At 39.7% G+C, this 22723-nt stretch overlaps 1 protein-coding gene across 3 annotated transcripts in view; it reads right to left on the bottom strand.

The window, feature by feature from the left end:
- The window catches only part of ESCO1 (establishment of sister chromatid cohesion N-acetyltransferase 1), a 33817-nt gene extending 18871 nt beyond the window's left edge, over positions 1 to 14946 (bottom strand). For 2 of the 3 annotated variants that reach the window (XR_014183497.1, XM_082047131.1), the window contains exons 1-7: positions 14801 to 14946; positions 12163 to 12266; positions 11778 to 11976; positions 9836 to 11201; positions 9065 to 9176; positions 7541 to 7604; positions 5238 to 5352 (exon numbers count right to left, since the gene is read on the bottom strand). Coding sequence is in view for 2 of the 3 variants with exons in the window: in XM_082047131.1 (XP_081903257.1) it covers positions 5238 to 5352; positions 7541 to 7604; positions 9065 to 9176; positions 9836 to 11201; positions 11778 to 11974 (1854 nt within the window). In the remaining variant the exon portion in view is untranslated. The remainder of the gene's footprint in view (positions 1 to 5237; positions 5353 to 7540; positions 7605 to 9064; positions 9177 to 9835; positions 11202 to 11777; positions 11977 to 12162; positions 12267 to 14800) is intronic. The other variant, XM_082047130.1, reaches the window with a different exon arrangement.
- Between the last annotated feature and the right edge of the window lie 7777 nt (positions 14947 to 22723).

Here is a 22723-nt window from a genome sequence, read left to right as displayed (position 1 = left end):
ACCACAACAACAAAAAATCACCAGTATCCATCTTTCTGAAAAGCTATTTTAGCCAAAGGATATAAATCAACTTGAAACTTTCAAAACTGTGATGTTTATTTAACATATTTGAAAAATGAAAATGAAGGGTCATTATCCATTATGAAATAATATCCTCATTGGTCACTAGCTAAAGCAATATGAAAAAAATGAGTTAAAGACCAAATCTGCACAATATTTACAATGGACAATCAATCCATTCTCAACCCGTATAAAAACATTATTCAAGAATATTACAGATGATGTTCCAATGTGTACTGGTTTTGGCTGGGATAAGGTTAATTTGCCTCACAGTAGCTGTTATGGTGCTATGTTGTAGATTTCTGACCAAAACAGTGTTGCTAACACACTGATATTTTAGCTATTGCTGCACAGTGCTTACACAGCATCAAGGCCTTCTGTTTCTCACTCTGCTGTGCCATTGAGTCGGCTGAGCGTGCACAGAAAGTGGGCAGGAGAGACAGCAGAGATAGCTGACTACAACTGACCCCAACTGTCCCACACGATATGACATCACGCTGATCAATAAAAGCTAGGGGGAAGAGGAAGGAAGGGGAGGACGTTTGGAGTTACAACATTTATCTTCCCAACTGTTACACAAGATGAAGCCTGGCTTTCCTGGAGATGGCTAAGTACCTGCAAGCCGATGAGAAGTAGTGAATGAATTCCTTGTTGCTTGCACACACAGCTTTTGCTTTACCTATTAAACTGTCCTTATCTCAACCTTCTCCCCCATCCTACCTGGGGCAAATACGCAAGCAGCCGCACAGTGCCTAGCTGCCTGCCAGGGTTAATCCACAACACGTTTGTAGCCTTGGTGCCTGAATTCCTGTATCAGGTCCCCAGCTAACCTTACAAAACATTCTCACCTTCAGGACAAAGGACACAAAACACAACCACCTGAATTTGTTAGACAAAGCTGGGTTGCTGCAGTGACATAGAAATGGGAAGGAGTGATAATAAGAAAGGATGGTCATTACTGCCCCCCTAAGAGCAGAGCTATCCCCAAAGGTAAGATTTGTGTGGGAAGAGTCATGACTGCTCTCAACTACCAAACTCCCTCCGCAGTCACTTCTGCAGTAACCACTGCCTTGTTGTTACTGGGATTACAGGAAAGAAAAGAGGTGGTACTTAACTAATGTGAACAACAAGAGATTGCCCAAAAGCTATTCTCCAGTTCTTCAGAGAAATTGACAACCAGTCTATACTAGTTTAAGGAAGAAAACAGCAACTTTAAAGGATAGCTATGTAACTTTCTTCAGTTTCATAAGAAATCACTTTTACACTTATTATTTCCACTAAGGATTCTGTTTTCAGCTTAAATAAAAACATTTCTTTCATATATTACCTATTTACATCAAACAGGAAACTATGTTCAAGTTTCACCAAAATCTATGTAAGGAAATACTGAAGTATGATATCCAAATGTGTAAATTGAATTAGCATGCATATCACTTCCATATATAGCACCAATTCAAACCTTAGAATCAAAAGCATCTTCTATCAAGCAACCCTGATCCACGCATTTGCTACAAAGATCATCTACATCTTACGGTCAAAATTTTGTCCTAGATCTGGCAGGTAAGCAGAATTTTTACAAGAAGCAAACAACTGACTTTCCTTGTCTCATTTTAAGAAAATTGAAAACACATGCTTTGCACATGTGTTGTTCTTTCCATTTCAGAAGTTAAAGGAACAGATGATTTCATATTCAAGTTCTCATATTTGCACATCAGATTCAAGTACTTGGAAAGTACACTTTCACTGCAATACTCTATAAAACTTCCAACATGGAGCTTCACATAACCTGTCAACCTACCAGCTGAACATTTAAATGAAGTGCAAGAGGGTACAATTCACAGATATTCGGAACAGACTAATCCAAACACCAAGTCATCAACTTGGAACTTCAGCTTGGAATTTTAGCCTCAATTTTAATTCCTTTGCTCCAGAAAAACAGATCGCACTCTCCTCAGTCTGAACCTAAATCTTGGCCATCACTTCAAACACCATTTTTTCCTGTCACTGTTTGTTTTACAAAGTTTGTTGCAGCATTAGATTCCTTGCTGTTTTCAGCTGAAGTTCTACGCTCTGAAGAGACTTTCTTTTTAAGAGGCGTGACAGCAAGCAAATCTGAAGAAAACAGAAAACTCATCTTTGATCTTAGTTGTACCTCTACAAAATGAAGATAATTTTATTTTTGAAAGCTGCTCAGATAACTAAATGATGCATACCAAGAAAGAAAATGGTGCAAGTACAGCTACTAAATATTTCTTCTACAAATGGATGTTGTATTGTTTTACTCCTATTACAGCCAAATAGTCTTAAAGCTTGTTAAAGATTATATTACTTAAGAAAAATAAAAAATGAATCTATCATTATAGCAACTATATGGGAGAAGAAGAAAGGTAAGATACATCTTTAAGGATTAAATATTAAAAAAAAGCATATTGTGGAAAACAAAGACTAGTTTTACCATAACACCTCTCTAAATATAGCTCAGGAAATGAAAAGGTTAGAATACACAGATGATCTTGTAAACATCCCAGACTCTGGGGCTCAGATACTGTAAAGACAATTAAAAGGATAGATGTAAAACTTAAATACAAAAGACTACAAAAATTGAATAGCAAAAAAACAGCAAAAACAAAGATAGTGTATCATGTGGTGGGTCAAACCAAGCCCAACTAGTTTATACACTTTGGTTGCAAAAAGAAAAAAAGGATTCTGTACATACATTAAGATGGACTGGCTTGACAAATCTCCAAAAGAATCAGATCTCACAATAGAGCCCAAAATTGCAGCTTTCAGGCATTTAATTTTTTAAAAAAGTATAACAAAGTGCAAGTGAAATGTTCCCTGCTAACAAGCACGACCTCCTAACTTTGCTCAAGGTAAAATAAGAACAATGAAACTACTTCTCATAATACAATGCACCAGAAATTTGAAATAAAAATGATTTCTAGCTATTGACTATAATTTTTTTTACAGACACTGTAATTGCTAATTTAAGAGATTTGACTGTGTGTACTAAGACTGCTGTCTCTTACAGGAGAAAGTTCAACCCGAACAGCTTTTAAACCAAATGAATCTTTTCTCTGTTCTCAGAGGAATGTTACAGAAGTATATAAACGTATTTGAAAATAATTCCTAAAAAAACAAAACAAACAAACAAACAAAAGTCCAGCCATTCAGAATCCACATTTAAGAAATTCACCATAGTTTTGCAAACAAAACTATTAATTACAAAATGCACCTTATTTTATTACATGCATTTAATCCCCAATTTTTTGAGTACTTGAAAAGCAAAGTCAGGTACTGTACAAGTTAATTGAGTGTTTTTTCTTCTCCAGATGCTAGCACAAGCTATTCTAGACATAACTATGTCTCGTCTCCACAGTAACTGATGTCAAGGATAGTATTTTACAAAATAGCTTAACAAATATTTGGGTTCCTCTATATGTTTTGACAATGATAAAAGCAGTTTTCCCTCAGGTAAAAGAATAACAGAGCAATACCTTACCTAATACTTTCTCCCTGAAGCAAACTACAGGCATTACCAAAATGCACTTTCAACACAATAAAAAGCCCACTCTGAATTTGATGAAATCAAAGTGAATTAGATTTGTATGAAGTGCTGAAATATATTAGATATTATGAAGCTGTTACTTTCACATTTTAAGATGAAATACAGTGCTCACTTGCACTTTGCAGAAATACACACAGAAGACAAGAAACTAGGCCTTTCCATTTTCCCTAGTATTCTTCATTGATGACCCATTCTATATGTTCTAAAATTTTGCTAGGTAAATAACTTAAAACTTTTACTGATAAATACCTAGGGAAAAATATTACTCTCCTAATTTGGGCTGAAAACAAGAATACTGCCAGCATAATCAAGTAGTTGCAAAAAAACCTCTTTGTATGAATACTGTAAAGACCCACACAACCTCTCTTCAGTAAGTAAGCAGAAAGTTATATATCTCTTCTTGTCAAAGATCCTAGGAACTCTTCAGTCAAGTTCTATTACTGTACAAGCAAAAACTAAGTTAGCTTTACTGAAATGAAAAGGATTATTCTTATAGATCTTTTAATATCGTCAAGATATTTAATCATGCATTTTAACTCTGTTAGATGCGTTTCAAAGCGGCAACAGCTGAAATACTTTTTAAATGTTAGATACAGCTCATTTATCATCCTGTGACTGGGCAATCAAGTGCCTAGATTTGTATAACTTCAGGAAAATCAAGGATACGTTTATCAATGTAGTTCTCAGAAGCTCTGATTTTAAAATACTTCAGTATGGATATAAAAGAGTATTCAGAATTCACCTGGTTTTACTTTAGTTAATATTTTTGTGTGCATAATCCATGTATTATATGAAAAAATCATAATTCAGCAAGACCACCAGTTATACTTGTGAGAGAGGCAACTTCATAAAAAGCTTACTACAGAGTCCTCCTTCCTAACAGCCTGGATTCCTCTCCTGCTGTAGCTTTCCAGCTCCAGCCTTTCATTTTTCAAGGATTATCTGATGCATGGATTATTAAAAACATAAAATTCAATACAACCAAACAACTGCTCCACTATCAAGTTGCCTGATTCCACAATATAGAAAAACGACTGTGTTGCTCTCCTCCTCCTAATTTTGCATTTTCTTGTGTTAAAAGAAATACCTGCATTTGGTAGCTAATAGCAAAAAGGGTAAGAACAACTAACTACACTACTATTGTTGCTTAAATATCATGGTGAAAATGCGTACATCCATGGGAACATCTTTAAATTTGTCTCAGACCAATGGACATATGAATGATGTAGGAATAAAACTGTTTATATTAACTTTGCACACAATCTGCCTGATGCACCTCCCCCTATAATTCTGAAATTTTAAGAAACTGAGATTTTGCACCTAAGGCAAATTCCCTAAAACAACTGTATTCTTACTGAATAGCCATTCCATTAAAAAATTCAGAAATTTGTACTAACAAGAATCAGCTTTAAATGTTAAGTCTGTCTGCCACCATTTTTCCATCAACATTGAATGACAATCTAGTACAGGTTCTACTCTGACAAACCATTTACCATGGTAATAGTAGTACGCATAAGTAATGAATTTTAGACAAGTTCAGAAAAACACAGCAAATTCAAAAGTAATTTATTTGAGAAGCTATAAGCCTTACTAAAATAGTATTACTTACTATGATCAGCTGCTTATCACCATCTTTTCCTGCTTCTTTTAGCTTCTGACTATGTTCCTCAGATGACAGGAAGTTACTGCATTTTGATGCTAATGAAGCATTTGACAATGGAACCCTTGAAATACAAATGTTTCATGTTAAAAAGGGACTGCTTATACAAGTCATCCTAGATAATCAAAGTCGTTGTGATTAGTATAACTAAACTTTAACGAGATGCAAATCCAAGTTAATTGCCCAAAACACAATCCTATATATTTTAATTTGTAATTCAAATGGGAAAATAAGGAAATAAAAAGATTAACAAAAAATCAGTTTGTAAGTAGTCTAATTACAATGTTTGTGGGTTTTGTTTTTTTCTTTTTGGGTTTTGTTTTTTAATGACAAAAAATAAAATATGAAATTTATAACCAAGTGGGGAAGGTTAGTCACAACCATAAATATAAGCATTTAACTGAGGCATTTTCAGAGCATAACAGATGGTGCCCAATGCTGTATATTTCTTAGGTAAGGTTTAGGTTTCTAGTTTCAGATATCACACATCAAGCTGCTAAAGCAGGCCATGTAAATACTTCCACAAATATAAGTGGGCAATATAAAACAGATTTCATAAATCTTTCAAATACAATTCAAACTTATTCTCTTCTAACAGCTGGCAGTGAAGGGAGGGATAAGAGGACATGAGGAATAAATGGACGGATATAATGGGAATCTCACTCAGTTTAAGTTTCCCCTTGTCACAACTGAAAGAAACACTGGAAAGTACTATAACACATCAACAAGGTTATTCTATGAACTTGCTACTATATTCACTGGAAAAATAACATTAACTACAGGTTTGGATGAAACTTGTGGAGATCATCGAAGTGAAACAGACAAAAATACTCATACTTCAACTAGGTATTTACATATTTTCTGTTTGTGAGCAAACTAAGGATATAGGGCCAAACACTTAATTGTAGCAGCTGCTGTAGTATATGTAGCAGGTTAACTCAGTGAGCTTTTTAAAAAATATAAATTCTTGCCAGACATTTTTAAAACAGCATTTTTTGCGCTTTATCAGAGCTAATTTTCTTATTCCTGTCAGTGCCCCAAAATTTTCCTTAAGTAGCTTCTTCAAGGTTTGCCTTTTCCAGCTGCAACCTTTTCTTACAAATCCCTAAAGAAAGCTACACTACAGATATGCACATTACTCTGTGTTAGGGCAGGACTATCACAGAAAGAATGATGGCTTATAATCTTGGATAGCATATGGAAAGCAGGGTAAGAAAGCTCTCACAAGAAAAATATATCTTCGAATAATAGCAAAGCAATATGGGCTTGTTCAGCTAATAAAATAAAATTGTGTAAAAACCATAAAGCTGTGTGGCAGTTGAGAGTAAAAATATGAAAAAAAACAAAGTTAGTGTAATATTTATTGAAAAATCTAACAATAGTCATTTAACTAGTTTTACATCTACCTTACCACCCATTTTCTGTGAAATTCCATAGTAGTAGAGTTTTTCAACATGTACAAAAGGGCTGAACAGTCAAAACTGCTAACCTGGCTCCAGACAGATGTACTGAAAATGAACTGCATCATTTCTTCTGATCTCCATTACGAATATAGAAAACAATATGGATATACTAACCATTGTGCCAACTATGTTGCTGTTTGAGGTATCAAGTATGAAGAAATCATTGTCTTTAGCTTGTAACTGGCTAAAACCAGAGACTCTGTCAGAATTGTTCAAAAACTACAACAGTCAACATGATCGAGGACAAAATGTAAATTTGAACTGTTAGTAGTAAGAACAATTTAGTTAGTCTTAAGAACAAGCATCATGTTTTATACGGCAGCTGACACCTTCATTTCACAGCAATCACAAAAAAAATGCCAAATTAAAACCCCTCTTCCCCACCCAAAAAGATTTTGTATAGACAAGACTCCCATAATTTAAGGATTAGAAAACTCTTCCAGAAGTGAAATAATTCAATAAATGAAAAACCTGCAGTAAACTCTTCCTATACTCTCTCGTCATCTGATTTGAGCAAGAGACCATTAGAAATGTCTTCCCAACTCTGTTAAGTTCTACTTCTTAAAACAAACGTGCAGTCACAAATATCTTGCTTAATAATTTTCTTAACAAAATAAAAACATCCCTTAATAACTAGGTAAAATGAAAATCTGTTTTTATTTGAAATCTGTCACTTATTTGAAACTGTGTGTTGAGGCTGGGAGACAAAAGCACAGTTAGTCTTATAATAAAACCCCTCATAACTCTATGGAAGGTTATTGTAATTTAATAATGTAGGAAATACTATACCTGTTCGCGGTTTCAGAAGTTTGATTTGTAAATGAAGTATGTGTCAACTGCTTGGGAGCCAAACCTAAAATTAATCAAAGATTACAACTTCATTATAAAGTTTTTAGTTGCAAAGGAAATTTGAGCTACACAAACAGTGCTTTGCAAAAGTATATTCAAGACAGTGTTGCCATTTGTTCATGGCTAACAAAAAAAGATGCAACCTTGAGGCAGTATTCCTGTGTTCCTCCACATATACTTAAAGTGCAATTTTCTTCAACATTTCCACAGCATTTCTGCAGAGCAGTTCGCCAGCAGATAAATAAGGCCACTAGTGAAACTACATAGCAGTTTAAATCTGTTCCTAACGACCCCATACAAATAGCTCTATGTATAGTATTAGAATCATAAATGTATAGTATGTCCCCATCTGAGGTGTGTTCTATAACAATTAAGGAAAAGAAACAATGAAGAATAGCAAAAGAAAGAAAAAAACAATTTTTTACAGTCTCTAACAGTACAGTTGGAGTATTTTGCCCTTCAAAATTACCCTATAATGGCAGGGAAGAAAAAAAAAAAAACAACACAAAAAACAAAACAAAACAAACCCCAACCAACCAACAACAACAAAAAGCAACCAAACAAAGAAAACAAAAAAAACCTCAAACCCCAAACACAGCCAAGAATCAAAACCCCAACACAACTGTTTAGTAAAGCTAAATAGTTAAACAGTACACTAAAAATCAGGTTCAAATTTAAAAAAAAAAAAAGCACCAGTCAAAAGTCAATGAAAAACCCCAACAAACCAAAAACCTGGAGGCAAAAGGATGAAATATCAAGAGGGAAGTTAATGAAGAGCTATGTTAGTGATCCATCAATAATATTTCTTAGTCAAATATACTTGTGTCAAAATATTCGCATCACACTTATCATAACGTTTGACAAACTGCATTCACAGGCTGACAAATGAAGGCTATGTAATAAAAACAAGAGAGTGATTACTCAGTCCATAATTTTGTCAAGATAGAGTAGAACAACTTAGGAGAAAGAAATGCAGACACTTATTCAAAGAAAGCAGTAACCAACAGAGAATCCTTAACAGAAATCGATCCAAGACAAGAACTCAATTGAAATATGGAAGTTTTACTATTTTATTACAAAGAAAATGAAAGGATTTGGTTAGGTTTTTTTCTGTTTGTTTCTTTTTAAAGTTGCCGCTCCACTTTTACTCAAACAGAATAGTTAAGCATTAAAATACTCATGCATAAAACATAAAAATGCACTAAAACAAGAGCTCAGTAGAAAAACAGACACGTGTCTTTCCTGCCACACAGCCCAGAGATAAAAGGATGTCCATTGCTATCATACTGAAATGGCCACGGGTGTGACACACAAAGAAATATGAAAACCCTGGTCAACAGTTCCAATCCCAGAAGTCTAGTTCTGCACCAACTGTACCTTATTCTGTAAAGCACTCCCCAAAAGGAAGACTATGATTCCCATACAACTGGTCAGAAGAAGAGGAAAAATTAATAGTAAAGTTACCTTGAGGTTCACTTTCTCCTGGTTCTTTTTTAAATTGTTTTGGAGGTTTAGCAGCTGTGACATACTTTACTGGAGAACTTTCTGGACTTGATTCCAAATGTAATCGAAAGTTCTGAACAAAACAGAAAATATGAAATAAAAAGCCCAAACTATTTAATGCCTCTAACCTATTAACAAAAATCACTGAGTTAACTAAGTGTTAACATCTTGGATACAGCACCAGTTTTCTGATTCCTACATTATTTTAAGCAAACAAAATGCAACTGATTAGCTAGTCCATATTGAAATTTGTGGTATTAATTTTGAAAAAAAATCTTTTTCATTTGATATATAAGCTTATAAAATACTTCATATGGAACACTTCTGTCCTTAAAATCTTAAATTTTAATCGAAGGTCACTCAGATAGAGAACACTTTGTTTCCCCTCTCATTTCTTTTAATACACCTTTTCAGAATAGAACAGCTATGCAAGCTTAAGTCATTAAAAACCATCCATGTGAATCTGTACAGTCTTCAGCTCCAGCAGAAAATTTTATCGATCAACATTTCATTAGCTACAGAATTTAGGATGATGGAACAAATTCATATTCTAGCTTACTATCATCCTGTTTATGATAACACACCAGCAAAGGATCTTTAATACACTCAAAAATTCTAAGTTACTGTAAAATAAAGTAATTGTTAAAACAAACTTTCTAAGCATGTCATTCTCAGAAAACAGAACAGTTTGAGAACACCCTCCCGCCATATGCCATCATTAAAATGACTTACCTCATCTGGTCTTGACTCACATAAATGTTTTGTCAAATTGTGCAACAAACCATTTTCTGCACCTCTCTTTGTGGGCTGTTTTATTTCCAATGTCACTTCTTTAGCTTCAGTTCTTTCAGATGAAGGATCTGATTTCTCCTGCACACAAGTTGCACTTTCATTCTCAGAGAGTCCTGTTACTGACAGCTTGTCTTGTGCCTTCGAAAGCTCTGCTTCTGTAGCTATTTGACTTGCCTCTGAAACTTCAGTGTAATCTTTTAACAAAGCAAGCTTGGGGACATTTGCAGAATTTAAGTTACTTTGCTTAATGTTACTAGCTTTCAGTAATTTAATTTTGGTCCATTTAGAGTTTTTGTTTGAGGAGTTATTTCTACCATTCAGAGTGCATTTAACAGGCATTCCTTTTTTGCTAGGGAAAAAACGTTTGCATTGAGTACTTTGACTAGCTTCTTTCTGAATAAGCATTTCACTTTGTTGAAACTGTACGCTGGCATGCTTTTCTTCTGTTTTGCTACACTCAGCATTAGGGGAATCTTTTTTCACCTCTACTGTATCAGACTCAATCTCACCTGCGATTTCTTCACAAAGTTCAAGGATGCTTACCCTTTTGGATTTCACATCATTCTCTGGCTGATCAGCCACATTTATTTCACTTACAGATGGCTGTGAAATCTTTTTTGGTTTTGTACTGTTTTTTACCTTCTGATGTATTTGTTGCTTTTCATTAGTTACTGTCTTAGAATTTGGCTTAAGAGAATCTGTTTCCACTTTCTTTGTGTTGCTAGGAATAGGAGATACAGGGCCCATTAGGTCTTTCTTAACTTCCTTAAGACTCTCATCAGGACCTGATGATCCTTGAAGATTTTGTTGAAAGTTGTTCGAATTATCATTTTTATTGTCTGCTTTACATTTTTTCTCTTTCAGAGACCTCGTCACTTCTACATGTATTTCTTTGTTCTCATTTGTATCGTTTGGCTTTGTTTTTGTGTTTTTCTGTTCCGTTTTCTTTCCAGCAGATTTAAGTGGTTTTGCTGCAACATTCTGAGCATGTCTTCTTGCCTGGCTACTTTGTTTGACTTCCAAAGCTTTTTCTTTAACTTCCCTGTTGCGCAGGGATCTTGCTGGTACATGTACACGTGTTAACTGCTGCAGTCTCTGTGATCTTCTCGTTACTGGCTCATTTGGTCCAATTACGCATTTTGACTTAGGAATTTCTTGCACAGATTTTTTCTGGCATACTTCCTTACTTTTTGCAGATTTAGGCTGCTGTTGGACCTTTTTGTCAGGAATTGTTTTATTATTTGAGTTGAATCCCGATGATCTTGTAGTCATGCGCATTCCTTGTTCAGGTTCATTGGTGTTGTCACTGAAAGATTCAAATAATTATTTTTTCAGCATCCAAAAAGTAGAATTTGTCATAAGACTCTTATCATTCCTGCTAGCCTCTATCTCAAACCTTTCTTTTCTTTTTTGAAACACTAGATCTTGCTCCCTCAATACTTATAGAAGAATTTTTTCTAGAATCATTCTAAATAGACTTCTTTTCCACCTGGTTACTCTTAAGTGTTAGTACTTAATGTTTTTTATGCATGGCAAGACTGATCTATGAACCACAGATGAATGCTTTTTAATATCTCTAGCAGTTTTTAATTGCTGACATTTGTGGATTTCAAATGATGTATTAGCTAATATAGTATTAGATTTATTTTTACTTCAGAATCTTTTTTTTTGGAGGAAGGCTTTCTGGATTTCGAGACACTAATATGATTCCAGAGAAAGACCATGTAACAGATATCACAATCATTTAAGGCTGATCTTCCCACTAGTACTATTTAATTATTTAGCTGTATATTTGACTCAAATTCATTCTGCTTAGATTGTTTCTGCACTAATTTAGTCTAGGAAGATAACCTAGAAAAATTACTTATTTTTTGCCACTGACCTGTTTGATTTGGCAGAGGTTTTGAGTACAGTTTTCTCCTGCACTGCACACTGATTAGGCTTTGATTTATTTGAGACATGTTTTATATCTGACACCTCCTTTTCCTTCTTCACTGATGACGGTTTGCTGTTCTTGTCCAGCTTTGGACGTTTAGCAGAAGGCTCTACTAACATCGACTTCCTTTTCTGAGCTGCCATTTCTGTAAGAAACAATAGTTGATTCAGCTTTTAGAATCTCTGACAGTTAATATAACCGAAGATTTGCGTGTTTTACAAAATAAGGTAACTGATACTTGGCTCTCCTTTTAGGGGCAGACCATGCTAACTGTAATCAGAAAGCAAATCATAAAAGCAATCTCAAATCAAATTACGTTTATTTTACTTACAGGTTTTTACAAGCGGCAATCGATGTTTAGGCCAAAGCAACTTGTCAAGGTGTGCCAAGAGCATTCCTTATGTATATGCTTACGAACAGGATGTTTCATGCCACCTATGATAAATAAAACATGTTCATGAGGTAAGCACTTTATTAACTTCCTTGTCCAACTCTGAATTTGGCATTCCCACCCTCTTTCATCCCCTCAAACAATGTTTAGTTTTAAAATGTCTTTGATAATCAATTTTTTAAAATCCTACAAATTTTCTTTCCATAACCAACAATTTTTGGCATTTTGTTGTCTTAAGCATTACCCTTTTGCATTTTTCCAGAAAACAGTATGGTGCTCTCTTTCATAGCACGCAAGAAAGTGAGCCTGCTGTCAGTCTTGTGCCTCACAGCAACAGTGAATAAATCTATTAGACTACAAAGTTTTCATGGTTGCTGCTGCAGAACTTCACAGACATCAGCAACCACCTATAACTGTTCCTTCTAATACGACACACTGCAAATCAGAGACAGAAAGCCTAGAAACTAACATTATTTGAGATATTTGCCTTGGGCAGTTAAAGATGATGTCTTCAAGAGCACTGAAATGACGTTAAGGATGCAGAAGTTAATCTGCACAAGAGTCTGAAAAGTAGCAGAGATCCTCAGTAAAAGCTCTTCACAGATTCAGTTGATCATGCCTTTCACACCTATTTGTGGCTTCTGAAATTTTTAAGTTCTCTTATTCAAAGACACCATTTTTGTATTATGGCACAATTGTTCAGCCAAGCCTCACTAATACATTTTTAAAATGAAGTTTACTGGAAGACTCAGTGCTCAGAAATTCTGTATCACTTTTTGAAGCCAAGAATTACCTATTAATTTTTGCCATTGACAGACTGACAAAGAAATATTTCTATAACAAAACTGTAACATTTTTGAAAGCTTAACTAATCTGATGCTAAATTTGACAGATTTTAAGGTCAAACAGGAACTTTAAATTACCAGTTCTATAACACAGACCAGATACTTTCATTTAGGTACTACAGTAAGCCTTTCAGTATTGACAAATCCATGTTTTTGTCTAACAGTTTGAAAGATACTTACATTAAGCTCCTTTTAATAATTATTCATTATCCAAAATGGAAAAGTAAAAAGCTGTACTTTTGCTTTTCTTTCTGACTCTTAATTGTCCTTAACCCCATTTTCATTTATCCACTCTTTCATGAAGACACTTCTAACCATGCAAGACTGATAACGCTCAAATTCCAAGCAACAGTGCTGTCTTCTGATCTCCTCCTTTAAAGAAGCTGCATGACCAGCAGCTCATATTTGAGATAGAATTAAAGAATATATCCAGGGAAGAAATCTCTAATAGCACTTTTCATAGTGCTATTTCCGTGTTTCTCCCTAAGGAGCAGGTAATAGAATTTGTATGTCTTACTTCTAATGGCTCACGAGCTACATGGCACTTAGCAAGCCTACAGGTTTCCACTAGTGAAAGATTATCCATCAGAAACACAGTATAGCCACTCACACTGAAAATAACAACTCTAGTTGCTGAATAAGTCTTCAGTCTTAGCTTAGTTTAGAGCATCCCATTGACTCACATAATTTGAGAGCACCATGACACACACTGAATACACCTAGACCTTCCTGGGTTTTTTCCAGACATATACAGACATTACTGTCACTTTGAGCCACATGACATGGCATACTCAAGAAAGACTTTCAAGTACGAAAGAGAAAACATAATCCTTCCCTCACCCATATTGCTTCTCAAGACGCTGACAAATATACTCTCCTCCCACAAAGCGAACTAGCTCTTTAATAGTCATTTCTTTCCTACTGATACTTTGCACAGCAAAGCAAGGACTTTTCCTGACTTTCAAGAACTGGCAGTTTCTTCCCTGAAGAAGTCCCCTCTAGTAAACGCCAGGTTATGGATAGAAGGGAAGACACGGAATTATGAGAACAAACTACACAAAAACCAAAGGTTTTGGCGCAAGAAGCAGAGGAAAAGCAGCTGCACACAACTCCCACACCCTCGAGTCCTTAAAGCAGAGGCTCAGACCGGAGGTCCACCTGCATGACAGGGCGCTGAGGTCTCACACACGAGCCTCCCCCGCTGACTGCCACGGCAGAACCTCTCAGCCCCTTAACTCCCGGCTGAGACCCCAGGACGGAACCCGAAGGAAGAAAAGGGAAGGCCTCCCGGTGTCATCCGCCCCAGCGCCCCGCCGTGACAGCCCTTCTGGAGCAGGGCCTGGCAGGGAACCCCTACACCCAGCCGAGCGTTCCTCAGGCCAAGGCAGGCGCCACCGAGGGGCACGGCGGAGGCTGCGGAGAAGAGGCCGTGCGCCGCAGGGCGCCTCCCCCAGCTCCCACTCGGCGAGCGGGTATCGCCGCTCACTCCCACCGCGACCGCGGAGACGGCGGCGGCCGCAGGCAGGCCCGGGCCCGGGCCGCGGCCGCGGCCGGCGAGGCAGGCCCGAGGAGGAGACGCCGGCCTTTCGGCCCCGGCGGGGGCAGACGCCACCTCTCCGCGCGAGGACGGGCTGCCGGTCACGGCGCGGGTGGCGGAACGCTGACGGGAGCCCTCGGTGCCCAGGGGGCAAACTTCCCCACAGCCCCAGCTCCGGCGCGAGGCGGCCGCTTACCTCGCGCGAGTGTCAGCGACGTGCCGGCAGCGCGAGCCGCCCTCCTCGCCCGGCTCGCCAGCTGGGGGGGAGCGGGGGAGGAGGGGGGGGGGGGGACGGGGAAGCAGGGGGCGGGGCGGAGGCGAGCGACGACGTGGGGGGAAGGGGGGACGAACGCGCACGCGCTCGCCGCCGGGGCGCGAGTGCGTGAGCGGAGGGGCGCGCGCGCCCTTCCCGTTCCCCCCCCCGCCCCCCCTCCCCACGAAGCGGCGAGCCCGAGCCGCGAACCTGCCCACATCCGGGCACCAGGGCAGCCCCGCCCCGCCCGCCCGCCGCTCGGACCTGCCCCCCATCCCCCGCGCGGGAGACGGGACACGGGGATACCATGTCGTGTGCGCGTGCGCAACGGGCCCGCAGGTACAGCGGCCTGTGAGAGGGGAGCGGGACGGGCGGGGCCGCTGCACCGCCCAACCACAGAATCACAGAATGTCAGGGATTGAAAGGGACCTCGAAAGATGATCCAGTCCAATCCCCCTGCCGGAGCAGGAACACCTAGATGAGGTTACACGGGACGGCGTCCGGGCGGGTGTTTAATGTCTCCAGAGTAGGAGACTCCACAACCTCTCTGGGCAGCCTGTTCCAGTGTCTGGCACCCTCACTGAGAAGAAGTTTCTTCTCATATTTAAGTGGAACCTCCTGTGTTCCAGTTTGAACCCATTACCCCTTGTCCTATCATTGGTTGTCACTGAGAAGAGCCTGGCTCCGTCCTCGTGACACTCACCCTTTACATATTTATAAACATTCATGAGGTCACCCCTCAGTCTCCTCCAAGCTAAAGGGACCCAGCTCCCTCAGCCTTTCCTCATAAGGGAGATGCTCCACTCCCTTCATCATCTTTGTTGCCCTGCGCTGGACTCTCTCCAGCAGTTCCCTGTCCTTCTTGAACTGAGGGGCCCAGAACTGGACACAATATTCCAGATGCGGTCTCACCAGAGCAGAGTAGAGGGGGAGGAGAACCTCTCTCGACCTCCTAACCACCCCCCTTCTAATACACCCCAGGATGCCATTGGCCTTCCTGGCCACAAGGGCACAGTGCTGGCTCATGGTCCCCGTTTCCCGTGAGACTCGCTGTCTGTCCATGGGGCAGGGGGTCTGTCCCCAGCGGGTGCCTGGTGCTGCCCCCATGCTAACCGGCCTGGCAGCTTTATCGCACTGGTTCAGCCCCGTCGGACCAGCTTGGGCCCGTGTCAGCGTTAGGCTGCTCTTCTGTCGAAAACAAGGGGCAAAGCAGCGCTCCATGCTGACAGGCCCATGGTGATGAAGTGACTTACGTGGTGGCCCGTGGTGTGTCAGTGACACCTCATGACTGGCAGTGATAGCTAAATGCAAAGTGAGAAATCTCTCCTTGTCGTATTCTGGTGGTGGTGGTGGCGGTACAGCGGTATGTGCCCACAGCAGCATTTCCTAAGTGTGCATGGGCTGCTTCCCACCAATGTGTTTCGAAATCCCTCCAAAGATGAGTTTGGTGCTGTATTGGAAGTGACCTCCATTCTGACACCACCTTTGGAAAATTCTCTAAGGATACAGAGAGACGTTTTGTGGTTGTTGGGGATTTCCTGCTGATTGGTTTTGCTTCAGGTGCACAGACAGCAGTCAGTCTCGTTAACGCAGGTCCAGCGTTGTGCCAGTGTACACTTGCTTGAGTGTAAAAGCAGGACAGGCTCTTGTCTGTGTCTCAGAGACTGAAGAGGCTTGTTGGATATGTCCTGGTTCTGTGCAGCGTCCCATTTTCTCTCCAAAGCAATGAGTTCACTCAGTGAACTGCTTTTTTGAGTCCAGTCTGCCTTCCCAAGCTTGGTAGTAACCCTGCAGAAACCAGCTAGGCGTTTTAAAAGCTGTGTTCTGAGCTGTGTTTCTCGAATTCATTCTATAGCATAACCACATATTTGTGATTTTTTTTCCCCCATTATCTGGGATATTTCAGTTCTTGCTACACTGGGTAATGGATTTGTGTGTCATCTAACCTTATAGGCTTCATTGCCTCAGGATGTTTCCATTCCTGAGCTTATGTCTAAGATGACAAGTAAGACAAGTTCTGAGCAGAAGAAGGGGAGCTGAGGATCTGACACCCACACCACTGACATACCTGTCCAGACCAGCTTTAGTCTAGTCCTGCGGATTCAGTGACTGCCAGGGTTGGAATGCCTTGGGTATGTTCTGGGGATGGATGTGTGGGTTTGGTTTCCTTCAAAAGGAATCCATTATGCACACTCCAGGAGCCTGCATGACAAGAGGGAGCAATCAGAAGGTTTCCTTCAAAAGTGTGCTCCTGATACTAACTAGAGTACTAATGTTGAGACATCTTGTGCATTCCTAGTGCATTCCAACCATACTACTAGGCTGGGGCTAACCTGACACACATCCTACCTGAAATGCATATATTATGTGTGTCAGGATCTCAACATTAAGTAGCTTTGCTGTCCTGGTCCACTCCTATCAATAGGTCCTACTTGTTAATATAGACACAGTCTCAGCTTATTTGACTGCAAGTTTACCTAGTGATGTGTATACATCACTACATCCAAATGACTGGAGAACAGCATGATGAACCTTGGCATTAGCCAACCAATAAATGACCATGAAAAATGTTAGAAGTAAAGTTTTTGAATGGCAGCACGTGACAGGGTTTCTCCCAGAGGTTCTGTGCAGATTTCTGGTTACAGTTTGCTGATCTAACAGACAGAGACCACACAAGTATTTTGGTACTTGGAAGCTATCACGGCATAGACATTCTGCAGATACTATTTTGTTAATGTCTGAAGTATTTTAGAAGTGGTTATTTTGATTTTCATAATAAACTTTTTAGGCCTTTTTAATAATCTTCCAAAGATTGTACTGATTTTTGTAGCTATTACGTTTATAGGATTAATTGTTGGAAATTGCATTCAAGTTGCTGGATAGATTTTTTTTTAATATAGATCAAATTACCTGGAGATATTTTGTTCTGCCTGTACATTTTTTTGTCTCTTTATTAACTTAAACAAGGAACTGCCTTCCTTGATAAGTCCTCTTTCTGGACACACTTCACTGAAGCACAGTTTGTCCTAGACAAACGGGAATTTTTCAGCAGGTGCAGTTTTTAAAAAAGCTGATAGGAGGAGATGTTATTTATAAGTCCTTGTAGCAACTCCAATTTAATGCATGATAATCTGCTGTGACTTTAAAATGAACACAGCAACATGTGGTCTCCTGCTTTCCTACAGTAACCTACAGAATACTTTCCAGATGAAAGATATTTTAATCACTGGATTGCCTGTAAATTTCCTGGAGGATGATAAAAGCATTTCTTTATGTTATCACTAAGTTTGTAAATTTAACATGATGTTTTTCCAATCCTCTCTCTTAGGAACATGAAGCAAGTAAACCTAGATTTTCTCACATCCCTCTGTGGAATAGTAATTTTCTGTTCAGCAGGCAAGTAGTAAAGAAGCAACCATTCTTATAAAGCATTAAATTACAGAACTTGGGAAAACTCAATTCATGGAGTGGAAGGAGTAAATTTCCAGTTTTCCACAGAAGGTGGCAGCATTCCGAAGCACTGATGTCGGTATGAACTTGGTCGCAGAAGTCACTTTGCTGGAAGAACACAAACTTTACAGAAATTTATTCTCCTCAGAAGTTGCAGCGCATATGAACAAGAGTGCTCAGCCACAGATTTGCTGTAGAACTAGGGGACCTAGGGAGGGAGGAGAAACTGCAGTCACATGGATGGAGTGTGTAGATAGGACATATTTAACCCCCAAAGGATTCTATGTTAATATTAGCCTTGTTTACCACTACTGCTGGAGTTCCTCCTGTCTGCACCTGAGTGAAAAATGACTTGCTTCTAGGTTATTCCTTTTTTGACAGGAGCAATATCTCAGTTGATATATGGATCATCCACTAATTGCAGAGAGTGCTTGGTTAGGTTGCAGCTTCGGGAGATGTAGTGACCCTGTGTAAGAGCTGACTGTCACCATAAAGGGGAAGCCTTTCCCACTATTTTCTCCACTTTCTTTCCTCACTCTCAGCAGTGTTCTTCAACTTCTTACTTTATGCCACCCTCCTTCTAGCACCTGAGGGACCAAGAAAATTTAACTTACTGAGCGAGCAAAAAATTAATCCAGTGGAAAAACTGGATCTCATTGTGCCAGAGCAAGAAATGCTGAGAATCATAAGACTAGAATCAGGGAGGGTAAGAAAAAGCAGAGGGGGAAGGGCAAGCTTTCCCCTTTTGGCGTGAGGGAGCTGTTAACATTGGCAGCTGCTTGTGAAACTGCAGGCCACATAGAGGATTGAGCTCTTGATCCCAAACTCAATCACAGCAGTCCTGCTAGCACACAGACCTTGCAGCCCCATTTGACATGCAAACACACTCCCAATCTACCCTACTGCTTATCAGACATCTCTGAGCAAGCAACTGGTGACTGACAACCAAAGGGCAGTAGGTGCTTAAACCTTTCAGCTGTAATTAACCCTGAAAGTACTCCTAGTGCATCAGAAGAGTGCCTCAGACAGGTTAGCTAAGGCCACGTGAAGCTGATTTAAACTCGTGGTTTGCTAATCACTAAATGTATATAAATCCTGTAAGGAACTAGAAGAGCAACTGATGCAGCATAGGGCCCTGATTTCCATCCATTCAGCAGATTCAAAAAGTCCTTGTACCCTCATCCAGGAAGAAGGGAGAGGGTGGATTTTTGTATCTCCAGTAGAAAAAAAAAAAAAGGGACAGAAAAACTGGATCCCTCAGAGCAAGAGGTGTTTGCCAGTGAAGAACTGCTGGCTGTTGTGGCTACTGGTGCATCTTGCAGATTTTTCTTCTGTTGGAATGAAAATTAAAAAAACAAACCAAAACCATAGTCAGGGTATTCCGAATCACCACTAACTGTGGGGAGGTGATCCAGCATGTATGCTGGAGGTGTGTGGAAAGCATCCGGGGACATTCTCTTGGTCTTTTTCACACCTACCTTCTTTCTTCTTCACTGTCTTGAGCATTATAAGGCTCTTTTTGACCAGCTGGCATCCTGAGATGAGAACCACAGCACATAGCTCAGGCTGAAGGGTGCCTGTGCGTGATGGCAACTTGGTGACTCAATGAATGAATGTTCCCTCGTTTTTTTGCAGGGCAATGGTGCACTGAGCTGAAGTGGCCTGGGGAGGGAGAGCGTGGTGTGCTTGCTCATGAGTACCATGTGCAGGTCTGAGTCATGTGCATGAGCCAGGTAGTTGTAGGGGAAAGAGCCAGCTCCCCTGTGAAATTCCTGTGTAAATGGCACATGGGACAACAGGGATTGGAGAGTGTCCTGACTACCTGGAGTTAAAGAGCTTTACAGGAGATCTAGCTGAGAAAGCAGGGGGGCCGTGGTGAAAATGGGCAGGAGGGTGTCAGAGCTGTTTTTTTGTTCTGTTTTGGTGTTTTACTTTTTGCAAGGAGGCAGGAAAAAGCTGGGCTGAGACTTTTCCATTTTGCTCGTGTGCTGAATGTGAGATCTTTTGCGGGGGAGGAGGGAGATAGAAAGGACTATAGGTAGCTACATCTGGAGGGAAGCCTGGCAGCTGGTTTGCAGAGATTTGGGGCCAGGCCAGACAGTTGGCTATATATGTGATGCATAGGGGTCCAGGCAGTTACAGAAAAAGGGAAGGAGGCTGTTGTCTGAAACACTTGGGAGTTTCTGAGATAAACAAGCTGCTTCAGTTTGTTAACTTGAAGGGCAGAAACAGTTGACTAGTAGATCTCAGTTGAAAATAGCAACGTGCAGCAAGGAGGCAAGGAAAAGCTTCTGAAGTGTGATACTCAGTGTCATACTGACAGGACCATGATGACCTGCCTGGAGTCACCAGCACTTTACTGACATTTTCTCATGACCGCCTCCTGTAGAGTTGTACGCTGTTCTCCACAGCCCATTCTGCCAAGTCTTGTAAACTGGTCTGTTATACGTCCTGGTTTCTAAAAAGTGCATTAATCCTTCTGCTGCTTAGCGTGAAATGGATACCATGGGATAGTTTCTGTGCACTCATAGAAACCATATTTTTCTATTTGAAATTTGAAGTTTTTCTAGGTCTATTTGGCAAGAGTAGGCATATTAAATTACACCTTAAAATTTCAGTCTTTATGATCTGCTACTAAGACAGCTAAGGTCACAGACAGTTCCTGAGTGACTGAAGGTCTCACAGATAAGAACAGGACCTTGCATTGACTGCAGGAGCAAACTGAGAAGAGGTGGATGTTCTGGGGTACTTAAATAGTATGTACTGTTTTGAGCAGGTAGGTTGGACTAGACAATCTCTAGAGGTCCACTCCAACTTCAACTACCATGTGATTCTGAACTAGGAAGAAAGTTTTCCTTAAGATGTATCTGCAAACTTTGTGACTTGGAATTTCATCTTCATTATACTCTGTCTTTCCAATAATGAGTACATTGACAACTAACAGTTTTCCCTCACCTTCAACATTTCATATCCCTTTTGCTGTCTGGAGACCCTATAAATTCACGCTGTTTTGGATAGAGGGCACATTTTGGAGTCAGTTTTGGCTCACTGGTGAAACTGTGTACAAGGTACAAAGCAGTTACGTGGCAGAAATGTTTATGGTATTTCTCGCTAGCCTGTGTGTCCTCTGCAAGAACTGAGATGTCTGTGTTGTATGTTTCAGAAAATCTGACTGGGAAAGCTTGAAGATAATCCATAGTAAAATTTGATTGTTGCCACTTTGTACACTGTGCCTTGAATAATGCATTTTCCCTAATGGGGTGTAAGGAAAATCACTCTACATTTGAGGAAAAACAACCAACTATATGGACATTTGCTAGATGTAGCGAGAAATGTCTCATGGGGATTTCTATATGGGATTGGACCTAAATGAAATGAAAGAGTGCAAAGAGCCAAATTCTGCCATTAATCATGTTGCTTTTATTTAAACATCAAGGTGTGCTTTCAATATAAGTGGTTTTATTTTTATTAATACTTGATGCTGAGTTTTGAACAGTACCATACCCAAACAATTTTACAAATATAATACTCAATACACTGTTTATTGCTCATTGTTTTTGTATGGACATAAAAGCTGGAAATGAATGTAAGAATAAATAAGGCACCCTACTAATATGCTGATTTCATGTATTGTAGTAACATGCACAAAATGCACTTTTCTCATTTTGCTTATTAGAGAAAAAATAAGATTTTGTTATTTGGGCAAGGGCCAATGCTTGTCTGAAAAGTCAAAACTTGAAAGCAGTTTGTAATTTTTTAATTTAATCTTCCACCCAACTAAATTTGTTCTCGTATAGTGTGTTCCAATTTCTTTTTCTAAAGACAAGAAGTATTTTTGTTCTTCCTTTGCTGTTACTAGGAAACATGCCTCGCAAGAGGACTGTTCACGTACTGCTTGAGACAAAAGACCTGACTTGCTTTTTTATCCGTGTTTTCTTCTTGTACTGACCCTGTTCCAAAGATAAAAATAAAAATGCAAAGGCATCTTTACTGCTTTATCTTGTGTGGCTGGGCCCAAATCAGTGATCGGTACGAGGTGGGAGCTCCACGGAAGCTGGTTAAAAGCCTTTAAAAAATTTCAGTATGCCCTAAATTATGCTGTCTCACCAGTTTCAAAATACTTTCTGTCCAACCATCCTTTTTCCACAAGGGTCTCGTGTTGCCTCTCTCTCTGTTTCAGGGCTGAGGAGAACAGTGATGCTCTGGTCAGCCTCATAAACTTGTCAGCCACTAAGGCAGAAACCTCTTTGCAAAAGCTTCAATGATTTGACAACCTGTTGCCGAAGTGCTGACAAATGATCAAATAAACAAACCAGAGAGAGACAGCTCCAAGCCCCCACCCCAGCTCCCAGCTTGCTTTAAACAGTTTGTTACAATCTTTTTAGAAATTATCTGAAACAATGGCAGAGACAAAGG

The sequence above is a fragment of the Streptopelia decaocto genome, assembly GCF_964273445.1.
Source record: "Streptopelia decaocto genome assembly, chromosome: 2".
Lineage (NCBI taxonomy): Eukaryota > Metazoa > Chordata > Aves > Columbiformes > Columbidae > Streptopelia > Streptopelia decaocto.
This window is presented reverse-complemented; position numbering and strand designations above follow the sequence as displayed.